The sequence below is a fragment of the Accipiter gentilis genome, chromosome 2 (genome assembly GCF_929443795.1).
Source record: "Accipiter gentilis chromosome 2, bAccGen1.1, whole genome shotgun sequence".
Taxonomy (NCBI): domain Eukaryota; kingdom Metazoa; phylum Chordata; class Aves; order Accipitriformes; family Accipitridae; genus Astur; species Astur gentilis.
The window spans coordinates 15,498,472-15,514,833 of NC_064881.1; the positions used below are offsets into that span (position 1 = coordinate 15,498,472).

General features: G+C 38.8%; 1 protein-coding gene across 1 annotated transcript; it reads right to left on the reverse strand.

The window, feature by feature from the left end:
- Positions 1 to 724: 724 nt before the first annotated feature.
- Positions 725 to 16,314, reverse strand: GGH (gamma-glutamyl hydrolase). The gene is made up of 9 exons (XM_049824015.1): positions 16,137 to 16,314; positions 15,488 to 15,602; positions 14,162 to 14,212; positions 10,921 to 11,005; positions 7,498 to 7,636; positions 6,506 to 6,612; positions 6,312 to 6,402; positions 4,893 to 5,030; positions 725 to 2,795 (listed from the first exon to the last, which is right to left on the reverse strand). The coding sequence occupies exons 1-9, from the start codon at positions 16,267 to 16,269 to the stop codon at positions 2,674 to 2,676; spliced, it is 981 nt and encodes a 326-aa protein (XP_049679972.1). The 5' UTR covers positions 16,270 to 16,314; the 3' UTR covers positions 725 to 2,673.
- Between the last annotated feature and the right edge of the window lie 48 nt (positions 16,315 to 16,362).

The window sequence follows — 16,362 nt, forward strand, 5'->3', positions numbered from 1 at the left end:
CTGAGAGTATGGCCACAGGCTCCTTTTCTTCTCTCTCCAGCATTAATCCCAAAAGCTACATTAGAAGTTCTGCCTGAGCAACAAAAAAACATATTGCAAATCATGTAGAGCAGAGAGAAGGTCTACTGAAACTTCGTTAAAACAATTTTTTAAACCCTCTATTTGATGAGTACTAGCCAATTCTGGGTTCCTATAGTTTGCTTCTGACTGGAGGAGAACTTGATGGAAGATGTCAGGTTTTATAAGGAACAGACAGAAGTTCTCATTTCACTGAACACTGCAGAGAGCAGTTGCTTTGATTACAGCTCTGACAGCACCCCCACCAGGCTCTGCAACCCCCTCCCACCTTTGCAGGGGTTTGGCTGCCAGCACACAAGCAAGCTCTGACACTACGCACCTGGAATGAGCCTGCTGTGAAAGGCTGCAGCAGGAAGAGCTGTGGGCAGCCTTGTTGAAAGCTTCTGCCCCCTTGACGCAGCAGCTGCATTTAAACACATTGAAGCTCAGGCCCTGGGCATAGGTCCCTGCCTGAGCTGTGCTTTAGGGATGTCTGTGCTGGACCATGGATCTCACTGATCCTGACCCTGACTTGCTGACATGACCATACCAAGCCGACGCAGGTTACAGTAGCCTCCTGATTTATGACTGTCATGGATGGAAATAAAAAGACAATGACTGTTAATGCTTTATCCATGGTATCTTAAAGAGAACAAAACCACACATCTGCTTGAATAAATGTTTATTTCATGTATCATAGGAAAATCATGGATACCAACAAATAAGGCTTTACAAGATAAATGGTATCAAAGAAAGACACATACAAATTCACAATAAATCCACTGCTCTCATCATATTACACACAATATTGCTTATAGTTACACACTTAGGAACTAATTACTATCATTGCAGTTAGCAGACTTTTCACTTGCAAGATTGATCCCTGGTTTTAAGGCTAAATCCTGCCTCCTTACTTAGGCAAATTCTTAGAGCTATTCCAAAGAACTCAGTTTGAACAAGAAGTACATGACTGGACTTGGTTTGTGAGTACCTTAGCTGCTACTCTTACATGCAACTGTAGAGCATAATCCTCTTTTTACACTTGGTTCTACTCAGGAGTCAGCTAATATAGTTAATATATTAAAGTCACCTATATTTAAAACAAGTTCCATTCCTGAATTTGGCTGATCTGACAAAGGTAGAAATAATCTGCAATATTCACATGTTTAAGCTTGACACGTGGCAGTGTCTTCCTGGTAGTCACAGCTAATGTGTCCTTACAGTTTTTTAACTAATGCAATTTCACATTCTCTTACGCAGTTGTTTCATGATAAAGAACAAGTTAGAGAGTCTTTTACTTGAAAAACCTGAGAAACATACCAGCTTTCTTCAGATACGATGCTTGAGAATATACGGTGCTACAAAACAGAGCTGAGGTATAAACCTGAATTCTTCATAAACTCCAGATCCCTGTTGATGTTAACAGAGTTTGGAAGCTGTGCAATAGAGGAGAGTTATAGTTGATTGTCTTATCTTAGTTCCTTTTTGGACACCACACAAAACCACTGAACAAAATTTTCACTAAGTGTGCAGCAAAGCAAAGAAAAAAAAAGAAAAAAGGTATCACAGTGTATTGAATCCAACTGCTATTATCACATTATGTCAACATTAATAGGTTTCTCATATACACTCATCTGCTGTTTGAATTCTAGCTGCATTAAACTACCCAAAAGGCAGAAAGAAACTACTGTCTTTAAGTTAATGGCAAACTACCTCTTGACTCAAAGTGAGAATTCTATCCAGTAGCTATAGGAAAAATCAGATTATGTAAGAAAAAATAAGGTTTACATTCTTTTAAAAACAAAGAAACAGATATCTGCATCTTGTATCTGTCTACTGACTCCAGTTACTCTCAAATTCTTGGAGGATATATAAAACTGAATTTGAAAAGAACAGCAAGAGGAATCAAAACTTAACTATGCCCTCCAAACCTACTTATTTTACCTGATATTTGCAATGCCTAGTTTACACTGCATCCTCACATTTATGTAGACTTCGCAAGATATAAGTACTCCAAACAATGCTGAATGTACAAGAGAAACAGTTTCACAAATAGGATATAACATGTGCTTTTCAGGCAAAAATGTCTCCTTACTAACATGCCTCCTTACTATTTTGGTCAATTTTTCAAATGACAAAATAGTCCCTGTCAAGAACTTGGTTACATACACATATTTACAACAAACCCAAGAGTCTCATTTGTTAGATCATTTGAAAAGGATAGGATTTTACTAAGCAGTGTATCTAAGCCTCTAGTGTTACCATAGTCCACAACATTTTACAAAGATAACTCTCATATTTTAAAATACATGAATACAGTGTTCTTCCTTGTACTAAATGTGATTACTTCCAAGTTTATAAGCATAATCAAGACCTCTTCCCTTGAAGAAAAACGCATTTTTCTGTAGCTTGCCTTAAAGTGTGATCCAAGACAATTATTATGTTATTGAATGTAAATTTTTATATTAATGGTCCAACAGTGCAGAAGAAACACAGGATAAATCATTGCAAAGTTCTAGCTTTCTGTCACATGCAGTGCACTTTATCAGCTTAATTACACAATGCTGGCAAATAATTCCATTTATAAATAGTAACACTGCACCTTTGACACTATATTCAATCAAAAAAATAGATTTGCTGAAATGAAGAAAACGTTCCTGTATAAATTGGAGTATAATTATAAATCAATTCTTTTGTTTCCTCATCTTCACTGGGGAAACGGTGCAGGCTCTTCCGGGCTGTAAAACATTGTAAAAGTACAGATCACTTTACTGTTACCCTTCTTGCCAGTGTCTTTCTTGGCAAAGTAAGTTATTCTGCGTAACATAACAGCAAATGGAATTACAGTAACTTGTATAGGAAAAACTGTGAAGATACATCTTCAGAAAGTTGGTTACAGCACATTTTATTACTGGGGAGGGAGAAATTTAATTATTAATTTAAAGCCAAGACTGTACAAAAATATTTATCCATGATGTACTGGCAGTATATACCACAGATACCAGTACTTGTAATACTGAAAGATATGCATCAGCGTATCAGCCTACCGAAGGCTGCAGTGTTAGCATGGACTATGCTGGTGAGGACAATGAAAACTGAATCGTTGTCTGGTTTACCATGTTGGCAATTCAACACAAGTTAACATTAACAATGGATGGATATGAAAATGATATTTCAGTAGAATGGTTTAGTTATTAAGTGATCATAGATGGGTTTATTTTTGCCAGCTGAAAATATTTTACTTTTTTCACCCCATGGTTTATTTTCAAAGTTAAGGAGGACATTCTGCCTTACATTAGCTGAAAACATCAATTACTCATTGCCACATCATGATACGAAGTACTTGGTAGGAGCAGCTGTACGCAGACTGGGGAGGTAAGGAAGAATAACTTGTGATTTGGTATATGAGATGGGGTAGACACATACAACTGGCTGACACAAGTTTTCTCTACTAGAATTGAAGGTCAACAGATCCAAAAGCTAGCGAGATATCTGTGTGGTACTATGCACAAGCTCATTATATGTGTATACATATATAAAAGAACTCACATGCACTGTGTCTGAATAAGACTTATAAACAGAGCTGGCACTTATTTTGCCACATTCATTTGGATAATGGCCTGAGCAAGCTTACCTCTGCCGATAAGACCCTGTGCAGACAGATACTAGAGAATGTAGCAAACAAAACTAGAAAACATGCTGCATTGTAATATAATGACTACAAAAGAAAAATCAGACTCATACTATACTTTCTCCTATTTTTCTCTTTATTTTTGTCTTAGTCTCCCCTAACTACCCTATCAAAATTCTTAAAATAAAAGCTTATGGATACTGACAAGGAATTTTACATGATTTTGCTACCTTTTCGCAAAGGGGAGTAGGACTACATTATGCAAAAAAGAGCCCTGAACTTGCACAAAGCACAACTCTTATTTCTACACTCTCACTGACCAGGTCAGCACAAGTTGCATTTCTTTAAGCCGCTGTGTATTTTCTCCAATTAGGTGATTCTTTTGGTTAGAGAGCAAATCTAGAGACCAAACTCAATTAGGTTGTTGATTATTTTCCTCACAGTCCCAATAGATCAGGTAAGACAATTTCACAAATACTCAATTTAAAATATGAAAATGATTATTTCAGCAGAATGGTTTAGTAAGTATAAATAAAGAAATGAAGTAAGTTTGAGCCTTTCAAATACTCTTGTACTTATATCCTGCTTATTTATTGCAAATAGACCAGAAGTGTCATAAATTATCAAAATTTTACACACTAGTTACTTCCAGCTTCTTAAGGTATAACCAAACATATTAAAAGCTCTGTAAAATTCAAAAACTTCTTGTGCTGTCTATAGTATGTAACTGTTGGGCACTATATTGTACCCCTTTGATACATCTGTATACTGCCAAAGCAGTATTTATAATCTTGGTGCATATATTCTGCAAGCAAAACTGAGAATACATTGAATGACTGTAACTCAGTTTCTGGAATTATGAATGGAGTATTTTTTTCATTTCACTGTCTTTGTGCAAGGGAGGCTAAAATGCTACAGTGATCATTCAAAATGGTAGAAAGTCACAGTACAAACAATGCTTTTGAGCCAATCTACTGAAAAGATTTTGTGGAATTCCTGGCCTTTTGATGTCACTTTTACTAAGCCATTCTATTTCTAGTAGTCCTTGGTTTTTTATAAGCCTATAAAGCTTGCAGAGTAATCTTCTCAGAAAGCAGTAAGAGGTACTGAACTTTGACAGCTGAAAAAGAGGTCTGTCATCTTCAAAGATTTTCACTAATGCTTCACTCTAAAACCCGACACTTATAGATAATAAACTTTTTACCTTCATTAATAAAGAAGTCAGCTATATAATACGCTGCTCTTATAGCTGATGGGGAATGTGGAATGCCTGGTGAATTCTTCCACTCAAAAGGATTTTTCTCTGGATGCCACTGGACACCATAAATTGGGTATTTGTATGCTGCAACAAACAAAAAGCACGTAAGCAAGGTCTATGCCTTAATAATTATGTGCTTAGTCTTACTGCAAAAGAAACTCAAAGGATAAGCTACAAAAATACCTCACTTAAGTTTCACAAAAGCTTAAACAACAAGTTGAAACTCTGTTAAAGTCACAGTAGAACTGAAGGAAAAAAATGGATATTGTAAAAGAAAGGTCTCATTCCATGCAAGATTTTTGTACAATGCTTTTTTGATTATTCATTTCAGAATTTTTATATATACACACACACACTAAAAAATAATGTTACAAGTGTACCAGTCTCAAAACTTCCTATTTACTGCCAGCATCGCTCAACATACAATATTCACAGCCACACAGGGTATCCCTTGCAGTTCTGTGGGACAGATCCAAGTCTTAGGATCTCCTTGAAGGCCCAGTCAATCCAGAGGCAGCTCCCATCTGCTCTGTGCCAGGCCCAATACACACAGGGAGAAGCCAGTCCTTAACTCTCTTACAGAGAATAGCAGCACAGCAGCTGATGACTGCTCTGTGATAAACCGCTTGCAGGCACGGGAGATGTCTGTTATTAGCCTAATTAGGTTTTCTGATCAAACTGCTATTCTTTGTTTCTGGAGGACAGCCAGTATGCCCTAGAGAAGAATCCCATGGGCTGCCAGCTGGGCCTTACGGTAGAGCTGCTAGTAGTGCACTGATCAAGATAAACCACTCCCTAAAGAGCTAGCTTGTTTCTTAAGCTGAGCAAGCCTAGTGCAAAACATACGTGACACAAGACGAGTAACACAAAAGGGTTTTGGAGGAGGGCAATTACCAGTATTGCTACTAAAGTAAGGAGGGATGTTGCTGTTACCTCGGTACCCTGAATTGTTCTTCCCATACAGGAAACAGATACAGAGCATCACAGGAATGCAAGTATAAGCAGACAGAAAGCAAGGTGCAGCAGAGGCACATTGCACTGTGAAGGGATTAAACTACTACAGGACGAGTGCTGTAGACTTCACATCACAGTACTCAAATATTCCAGTGCTAAAGTGTAACAGCATATCTGGAAGGGGAACAGCAGGTGAGAGAAGTAAGTAATTAGTCTCACAGGCATGTACTCAAAAGATAAAATATCCCCATAAACGGAGTATGTTCTTTACAGCCAGGGCACTGACAGGGCTGATGCTCACCCTGCTATTCTAACAAAAAGCTTGCAGTTCAAATTAACATCAGTGTCACAACACCTCTAAAGAGCTAGTTTGTTACAGTCACAGTTTACAAAGGAAATTCATTTCCCTACCTTCCATGGTAGATATAAACTCCACTTCTTCAATGGTGTTAGTGGTCAGAACATTATAGAAATTCCGAAGCTTTTCATTCTTTGTGAAATTCTGTGATAAGGAGGGAGGAAAAAAAGAGGTGTTATTTGCTCATTTATTTCTAGTTTTAACAGAGCAAATGCATTTGTGTTTGGGAAATAAAATGATCAAATACCTTCATGGAGAGGCTCCACATATGAAAGTTTGATGTCAACGGCTCAGTAGCAAATGCATGTAATACATCATCAGGGAAATTCTTGAATAATCTACTGTCTTTTGCAGCTATTACAAAGAAAAATGAAGAAAGGATGTTGTCCATTACCCAAGCTGCTAACAGATGGACTAATACTGAACATGAGACAAATTTAATAAAATACTGCATTAAAGTAAACTTTTTTTTCTGTGGTATAACTTTATGATTTTAGAATACGCTGCAAGAAAAATCAGTGAAATAACAACAACAGATTTCTAATATGCTGTTACCACTGTCTTTCAGTCTTGACCCAGAGAGGACCCAACTTTGCTACTTAAGTTCTCACTAAAATAAGCATCATTCTTTGCCACTCATTTCAGTCACTTTTCCATTCACAATGAGGACAAATGACAGTATTTGTGAATGCTACATGGTCCACAGACGGATTACTCACAAATTAAAGGATAAAGAATCAACAGAGGTCACATTTTACCACTGCTGCCAAGTGGCACAGCTCTACCTCAAGGGATCTCTCCAATTTCAGTACTGTACAAGTGGAACAGCAAAGCTAATATTCATCATTAGGAAAGATGCAATTTGAAACGTTTTTAAAAAAATTAAAAATTTACCTGAGAGTTTGATAGGTTTGGGACCCATTAAATTTGTTCAGCTCAGTAAGAAAAAGGGACCTAAACCCACATTATTTCTGTAGGTCCAAGTTATCAAATGACTCAAAGAGCCACAACTGTGGTTTTTGCTGACTGCTGTTGGTTTCAAATGGCTTGTGCTCACATCTCTTTAGAAGTGATAGAGTTGCACTGACTTTATAAAAACAGTCATGGCAACCTAATAAGAAAGAATTTAACAAAATAATCATCAGAAACCTCCCACACATTCACCCCTGCATATTTATCACGAACAAAACACAACACCTCTCAGCAAAACTCAGACATGAGATGTAACGGATTATTCACCTGAGGTAAAGTTCAGAGGGAGTGCAAAACCCTGTGTCTTGGTATTAACAAGTAAAACTTCGCCACTTGTGAGATACGTAAGCTCTTCATGTCCAAGACATGTTCCCCATACTGGGAAATAATCTCCTTTATCGTTAGCCTTCAAAATAAAAAGCAACAACATAAGGAAAAAGTACTGAAGATTTACAGAAGAAAGACTGAAGAGAACTTCCTACTCTTTTTGCTTTTTGTGTAGCTGAGAAATAAAACTACTACAGTAGTACAAATTGGCACCAGAGGAATTGTAACAGTTCAATTACAATTGAAATAAATGCACTCCCTTAGTTTTCCTCCTAAAATATGAAGGCTAGGGGATATACACATGTCCATTGAAGCTGTAAACTGAGCCTAACGTTGATATTAATTTCACTGTTCTGTTCTACCAATAAGTAATATTGAGAGCAGCCTATAGACAAACCACAAAATGGCAACATTTCTATAAAAAAGGCAATCATAAGAAGGGACACAAACCAATTTGTCACCAATTTGTCAATAGGGGAAACCCTATTCATTACAACTGATACTTTTACATGAAATGCATTATGATCACACACCAAGGGCCCTCTGCAATGTTTGTATGCCTGCGCCCAGCCATCTGTATTTAAAGAAAACATAAATCCTATTACTAGCATGGCTACAGTCTTCAGTAACATACTTATATGGGTCTTTAACTAGCAGGTTTGGACCTGTGTTCCAGAAAGATAAACTGTGAATTTAAGCAACATGAAAAAGTGACAATCATTTTCAAAAGAATAAAAATTGGGAATAAGTGCAAAAACAAGAGAAGAAAGCAAAAAGGGGAAAAGGAAATCAAAAAGAGAATACAGCTACACTCCTGCCACTTAACTAAGCCCACTGTATATACACACAGTGGAAATTTGCTTTTTGTATGGTTTATTCCTGATACTAAGTGCATATTAGAGACTGGGATGTTTCAGAACTCCTGTTTCTGTGAAATCTGTGTAGTCTTTCTTAACTTGTTTATAAACATTTTTAAGTTGTGCTCACACACACAAAGAGCTGCTGCTCAAAAGCCATTTTTGAGAAAGCTGAAATGACAGGCTTAAAATAAAAATGTTAACCTCCTGCATTACTGGTGGCATTATAATAAGAGCCCATATAACTACTCCTTCTCAGAAAAACATGGAAGATTTACAGAAAGAAGGCTAATAGTTCTGCAGAGTTTTCATGACCACCATTGTGCATGGCTAGAGACACAGAACTTGCAACTCCACTGTCTCTTCTTCATGTAAGTGAGGAATAAAACCACTAATGGCAAAAAAATGGGCTACAGTTTAAGAACAATTACAACTGAACTGTAAATGTTTTGTGCCCCCACCCCCTTTTTTTTTTTTTTAATAAACATTAGCCTGAAGGCTAAGCATATATTAAACAACACCCAAGACATCACATTTTAAAAACTACTTTAAAAGCTGGAAAACAGAATTCCATTTAGGTTTTTGCCTACCTAGTAAAATTGTATTGACTTGGATGGGGATTAGCATTTTGCATCTTCTATTCATATTAAAGCAGAGCCAGGCCAAATAATTTCTCATTGTGAACATTTGAAAATGAAGGGAAAAGGAGCCCTCATACACTTTAAAAAAATCCATAAAATTCAGTTAATTCTGTACCTGGTAATAGACTCTTGAGTATTGTAGCTCACCTTACATTAGTGAAATTGCCAAAATTTTATAGCGTTAAGTCTCAAAAGTTGAAAATCAAAACACACAACCATCACAAATAGCACAGGAAAACCCCTAACTTATTATTAAGGGTTACCTATGATGAACCAAAAATTGTTTTCTGCCTTTCACTCACCTGAAGTACACATGCCATCAATAAACCTGCCTCTCCAACCATAAAATTATGACATAAGCAATTCAGTTAATCATTGTGAAATGTCAACAGAATTCCATAATAGTGCAAACCACAAGAAACCGTCACCCCAATACTGAAAAGCAAGACACAGGCAGCACTTAACACAGTGAGCAGTTTCAAAGAGACAGATGAGATTAATCGTCTTACAAAAAAATGAGATAGTCTTTGCAAGATTCAGGTTTAAGGTGACTAACAATCACCACAAATAAAGACAGACAAAAGAACACCACCACTGGTGCCATGAGGATCGAAGAGTAGGAAACTTAATTACTGAACTGCAACAGCTAACTGGTCCTATAAATGCCACTGTTTGCACTTTCTTTGCCTGCTATTGGAAATCTGGCAGTAAGGGTAGAAGAAGAATTCCTCACTGCCAGTGAGTGCTTCTACCATGGCAACGGTTTAAGCGCTACTCATAACTGGCTCTAGAATTGGGCAAAGTTTGCCAAAGCATGACTTCCGTGGCAAATTTAATCAACATTAGCTGAAAATAAAAGAAGTCAGTAAAGAGGAAAAAGAAAGAAAATTTACATTTTTATTCAATGTGAATACAGAAGATCCTTAACAAACCATAAGGATTGTATATAAAGCTCAATCAATCTCCATTCCTTTCCACAATGCAAATTTTACTTCAAAATGTGTTGATTAGTATCCGAAAAAAGCCCACCTCTTATGCTCTAAGGGAATTAAATCTTCAATAAGGATTCAGAGCCTTCCTGATGTTCTTTGAAAGAAACAGCTTTCCCAGAAATTTAATCTTTTCTTAAAAAGCTAATGATCATATAAATATTTAAAATAATTAATGCAACTTTTCAAGTATTCTTCCCACTTTTTTTTGTGTTATAAGTTAAGCTAGTGACTACTTCAAAATTCTGCTATATTTACAGTTACCAATGCAAAGAAATAGGTAAAATGGTATAACACGCTAATGGAGATCCATCATCTGCACCTCCAAAGATGTATTTAAATCTACTCATAGATAAGTGAGAATAAAGGTGTTTCACTAGCTGTAACATACATGTGAAGGGAGGCCTTAATGTTTTATTATTGTAAATGGGTTTATTTGAGAGTCTCTCTATCATTCCTTCCAAGTCTAAACTTCAGTCATAAGACTTCTACAAATGATTATGTATGTATATCTTTGTTCAACATTTAATGTCAATGGATACTCTGCACTTTTGGAAGGCATTACTGTTACTTTATTACAAGTTTCACACAGCCATAAAGCCCTAGGTATAATGAATAAATGGTAACTGTTCTCACCTGAAGAACTTGGGAGTTTAAGACCATGACACAACATATAATAGGAGAGGATGTCAGAAGTCTGAATCTTAAGCTATTAAATGATTTTTTTAATGCAGAAGCCAGCAATGAGCTACTACTCATCGGCTTACAGTTAACACACTGGATGCCACTGGAAAAACTATGAAAATATGAGCCTCCCTGTCATTTTGATCTCTGAACAGTGACAATAACAAGAACAGACCATTCCTTAGTAATTACCTCTAATGCCTTGTGGTAAAATATCTTAGCAACCCTGGAATATTCTGAAGTCTTAAGATCCACACCACCTCCTGGAAAAAGTACCCTGAAAGGCAACATCCAAGAATCTGATTAGCAACGGTGATCAAACTAAAACCTGGACAATGTACACAGAGAAAGGTCTGATAGTGGTTTTAAGGGTAGGATTCAGGTCTAGGTCAAGACACCTACATTTCAGGAATCTGTAGACAGGGATCTAAGCTTCCATTATGGACAGCAGGGATCTAGCCAGAAAAGTCAATGGAGACTCAAAGAGGTTTTCTAGAGCAGACACCTAACTGGTTTGTAGGTTGAACAGCCTTGTAGGCTCCACTGGCTGTACTGCCTAGCACTCTATTAATTATGAGTTTAGACAGCTAGCACACACACAGACAGCTAAATTGAGGTGTCTTAGTCCTCAACTGAATCATATCCTGAATCTCAGTGTTCTTCTACTGAAGAATGGTTACGATCACAAAGTAGTGACCAAGCCTAGTGCAACGTAAGGAAGAGCAGAGTAAGCAGAAAAGACACAAAATAGCACACAGATTTCAGCTGGTAAACAAAAGGGTTGCATGCCATGACTCCGCCAGATCCTGTCCTGACTCTTACCTGGCTCTCCCTACCACTTTAAAATCCTGGCCTGAATCTTAATTCATCCTGTTCAATTTCAGTAAGGAAGAATTGTGGCCCTAGTGGAGAGACCTTCTTATTGCAGACAACACAGATCAAAAAGTTCCCATTAAAAGGGAAAAAAAAAAAAGTATGTTTGGCTGTAACCTTTGGTCACTCAGGATCTAATATAGCCAAAGAAAACATAGCAATCTCAGAGACAATTTCAAAGAAAGTGCACAATCTTTTTCCACCACAAAAAAAAAAAAAAAAAAAAAGGGAGACTCGGTACAAAAGAAGACAACTCAGTACACTCTAGCAGAGATTTCACATGTACACATGATGACATGGAAAGTAATCAAGTACCATCAGAGACAGTAACATGAAATAAAGGAACACTCTTCTGGGTGTAACTGGAACAGTACTCACAGAACCAGCAGAACTGAATGTGTGAGCGCTCCCTAATCCACTGCAGCAGAACCCCAACTAGATTTACTCAAGCCACATCCTTCAGTTGCCAATTTTTTACCAAAATGGCTGAAGGATTTCCTTTACATTACTGTGCTCTGGAAACATCAACCTGTATCAGTGAGATACTAACAAGCAGCTAGAAACAACTAACATCTCAAATGATCCCAAGCATTTGCAGAGCAAGTGTGTGTTTAAACCCTTGTGACCAGGTTTATTGTAAGGTGGATGATGCACAGGATCATGCAAAAGCCACCAAGTAGTTGGTGGAAAAGAGGAGCAGTATTCACAAAAATTTAAGTCCGATTACTCTCCAGTGCCAATATAGAAAATGAACACAGCTGAATGTATTTTCAAAACAGGCCAGATTATAGATTTCTACAGAGATCTAGTCAGACAAATACGGCGATCCTTACCTGGAAGTGGTAGAAAATTCACACCACCTGTTCCTTTTGTTCAACCCCCAAACTGGCCAATACTAATTAGGAAAAACAATTGTCACTTCTGCTAATGCAAAAAGGAAGTAACCCATTAAGTAGCAATGGTAATGGCTTGACATTGTCATAAACAGATTGAAATGCAACTACCTGTATTCCAGTATCTCTGTTTAGAGCTGATGATGTTCACTGTGAATTTCAAAGGCTATCTCAGGAGTACATTGCTACATTCATAAAATTCTGTCTCTACTACCGTAAATTTCATTATTTCAAGAAGGTGGCATTTAATAAGAAATAATTTCCAACTGCAAAGCACCTGGAGCTAAGGCCTCACAACATGGAAGATCAATATATCTTCTTCTTATTCTAAGTTTCCACAGAATGGAAAGTCCTTCCTTCCAGAGATCTTGGTTTTTTTACACACAGCTATACTGTGTAAGCCATTAGCTGACATCGGAGAGCAACAAGAGGAAATATAAACCATCCTTACCCACCTATATAGCACAGACCCAACTGCCAGTCACTGCAAAGACAGAAGGATAAGGGAACTGGATCTACTTGCCTAACACCCTCTTCTGCATTGAGGCAGGTGGTGAGGTAGAAAGAGTGGGAGACTCCATTGGTTAAAGTCCTGGCAACCAAAGAGAGGCTGGCAACCATGAGAAAGTGATGAAATGATTCAGTTTGTATCCAACATGAGCCACAGGGGAGAAAGTATCACTGTCTTATACTTGGTTATACCACAAGACTGTAAAGCCTTTGTGTACAGGTCGTGCTGTGGAGCGTAAGAGGACAATGGTCTCCCCAGACAGCCACAGGTCTAAATCTGCCTACACATGTTGATTAACATTCTAATATATGCATAAGCTTAACAAAAATATTCATGGTTTAAGATGCTCATCTCGTGACTACAAGTAGCCCAATCACATGCTATGGGCTCCCACACAATCAAGCATAGCATCAACTGATTTAACTCTTCTAAAGCACACTTTTAGCACAAGGCAAACATAAAAGGCTTTGACTTTGCTTAGTCCACAATTAAAATGTGTTAGATTAGTTCACATTATTCCACATTTAAAATGTAGGAAGAACACATTTCTTCTAGGCAAACAGTTGCCATAGGTCGGCTGAAAAGTTTATCTAACAAAGACCTAAGCCACAGAATCACAACAGGCAAGACGGGCCATTCAAGTAGCAAGAGAGAAAGCACCCAAAGAGAACAAGGGTAGAAGAGACTGGAAATCAGAAACTTTTATGACAGAGGAGATATGGAGAGGACTGGAAGAGGAAAGAAAGGGTAGAAATAGGGATGAAACACCCAGCAATTGCTATTAAATACCAAAATTAAGGTGATCACTCAAATAAAGAAGAGGAAAAATTAACAAAGAGGAAGTGGGCTATTTCCCTTGTAAAATTGTTAAGCACTATAATGTCACTTCTGTCTGCCTACAGGCAAGGACAGGAGAATGCCAAGATAAGCCTTGGTACTGTTGGAGATTATCTGACATGTGCTCCTGAAGGAAGGAAAGGCAGCAGACCGACATTAGATGAAACAGTGCGCTCTCCATTTTAGGGCATATTTACATGTCTGCAGCGCTCAGCACAACCTCCCAAGAGAGTAGAAAGGCAGTGTTCTTGGCAATACAGCAGAGCTCAAAGCCAGAACTATCACATCTTTCAACAGAAAACCAGTGCTCAAAACTTACCCATTAATAGAGTGGAATATTTTATCATATTCTTCATCTGAAAGATTTAATCTGAAACACCAAGAAAATAGTTACAGAAAACACATGAAATACACATATTTAATGACAAAAATATCATCGTTATTGAATGGAAACATGAGACGCAGGTAATACGTAGAAAGCACGGTTTAAACAGAATAAAATAGACCCAAATCAAATGAAACAATTCACTTGAAACAGCTCAGTCTACAAGATTGAAAATAGGGCCCTGTCAGGTACCATTCAGGATTAGTACTCTGAGACCCCTTTGCAGACACTCGTTAAATTGAACATTTACATGAACGGCATGGTGACTATTTCCTGCAGACCGGCAACGCCGGTTTCCAGCTGACTCTAAGAAGGGCAGAGCTGCAAACAGTGGGTCACACCCATTCTTCAGCAAAGATATAGTTGAGAGGTAGAAAGAAGAGAAAGACCTCAGCATCAGCAGAACGTCAGCAAACCAGTACGACAGCTATACTGATGCAGAACTGATACACTGGGTATATTCAAAAAGTCCAGCTTGGCTGCATCTAATTTACTTGCCAGAATCAGAAGCCTCCATTCACTGATGAAGCTTCTGGTCAGCAAACATTCTGAAAGCTCCACCAGCTACGTAAGGAACACTGGCTTCTAATTCAGGCACTTAACTAGTGCCCTTATTGGACTGTGTAGCTACATCCTATTGTGACTTTCTGCAGCTGCATTAGTATTGTTTTTAACTTCTGACAATTACCATTTCAACATCCGATTTCAGTGCATTTACTATTTTATAGCTAACTGTTGGCTATAAAGCATTGTCAGTTCTGTTAGTTACTCTGCTACTTTTTACCCAACAACAAAATACAAGAACGCATGGAGTCAGCGACCCATAGTTTGAGCAGAACCGGACTTTGGTTTCTTCAAGGAGTACTGATAGCCTTCCTCCACTACTTGAATTCTAGGACTACAGAATGTGACAAAAGATAGCATGTATATGTGTATCTAGATAGCTATGTGTGTTTGTGGGTCACTACACATTAGACTGAATACAGCTAACCTCAAAAAACACTGATGGACACTATGGAGGGTAATTTTACAGGCAAAAAATTAATATTTTTCAAAGAATGGTTATTATCGTAAGAAGAAATATTAAAAATTACATGTTCCAGTCTGGTTTTATTCTGATTTCTAAAACTGTGGCATCTTCAAATAGTCTTTGAGGACCTCTAAACACCCAGAAAAGCAGCACAACTGCTTTCTGTGCCTCTAAGATGATACTTCTACGTTAAACAATTATTACCCACTTGTAAGGATATAAAAACCTACCTTATTGGCACAACTCGGGCACCGGCAGATTCCAAAAACTTCACATATGAAGCCGCAATATAAGAACTTCCAAATTTGTGGAACTTCTTGAAGTGACATTCCTGCGACAATATCCCTGAGGGGTCCAAGAAGGAAAATTAGCGCTATACAAATAGCAAATGCTACGCACCGAAAGCAAAATTAAACTCCAATTTCCTAAATGCCAGGTTACAGCGTTACATTTACTGCCTGAAAGAATTATAAACGCGAGACAACGGGGCGTCAACGACGATGCCTAGTCACAAGCTACCAAATAAACACACGTTATCTGACCAAGACCGAGCTCCCCTGCCTTAACTGTTTAGTACTACAACTTCTCCTAAGCAAGTTACTGAGATTTTTACACAAAGTACGGACAGAGTAACGCAATCTATAGCAGCTTTAGCCAAACCTGCGCTCCGGGAGGCCTTTCACTTTCCACACGGAAACCGGCAGGGCTTCCACGTCGGTTGTCGGTTGTCGGAGCCGTTCCCTCCCCCAGGACGGCGAAGTCAGGGTGCCAGGCAGCCCTCGGCCGCCGTGTCACGCTGGGACGGCCGGTAACCCCCGCGGAGCGGCCGCCACCAGCTGCGTGTCGTGTCCCACCCCGCCTCCCCTCGCCGCCCCTTACCAATGATGGGTCTCTCGTTGCCCTTCGCCAGGCGGCCGCGCAGCACGAGGGAGGCTGCGGCGGCGCAGCGGAGCAGGAGGAGGAGGAGGGTGGCGGCGGCCGGGAGGGGAGGAAGGCCTGCGAGGCGCCCCATGCTCACACCGCCCGCTGCCCGTCAGAAGCGCCCGCTGCCGCTCAGCTCCCGGCCCCGCGCCTCACTGCGCCCGCCCCGCCGCGCCCCGCCTAC

Coding starts and splice junctions, on each gene's coding strand:
- GGH (XM_049824015.1), bottom strand. CDS start 16,269: ATGGGGCGCCTCGCAGGCCTTCCTCCCCTCCCGGCCGCCGCCACCCTC. Junction 6,403..6,505: donor TGTGGAGCCTCTCCATGAAG/GTATTTGATCAT, acceptor TCCTTATCACAG/AATTTCACAAAGAATGAAAA. Junction 5,031..6,311: donor GTTTATATCTACCATGGAAG/GTAGGGAAATGA, acceptor TGTTTGTTGCAG/CATACAAATACCCAATTTAT.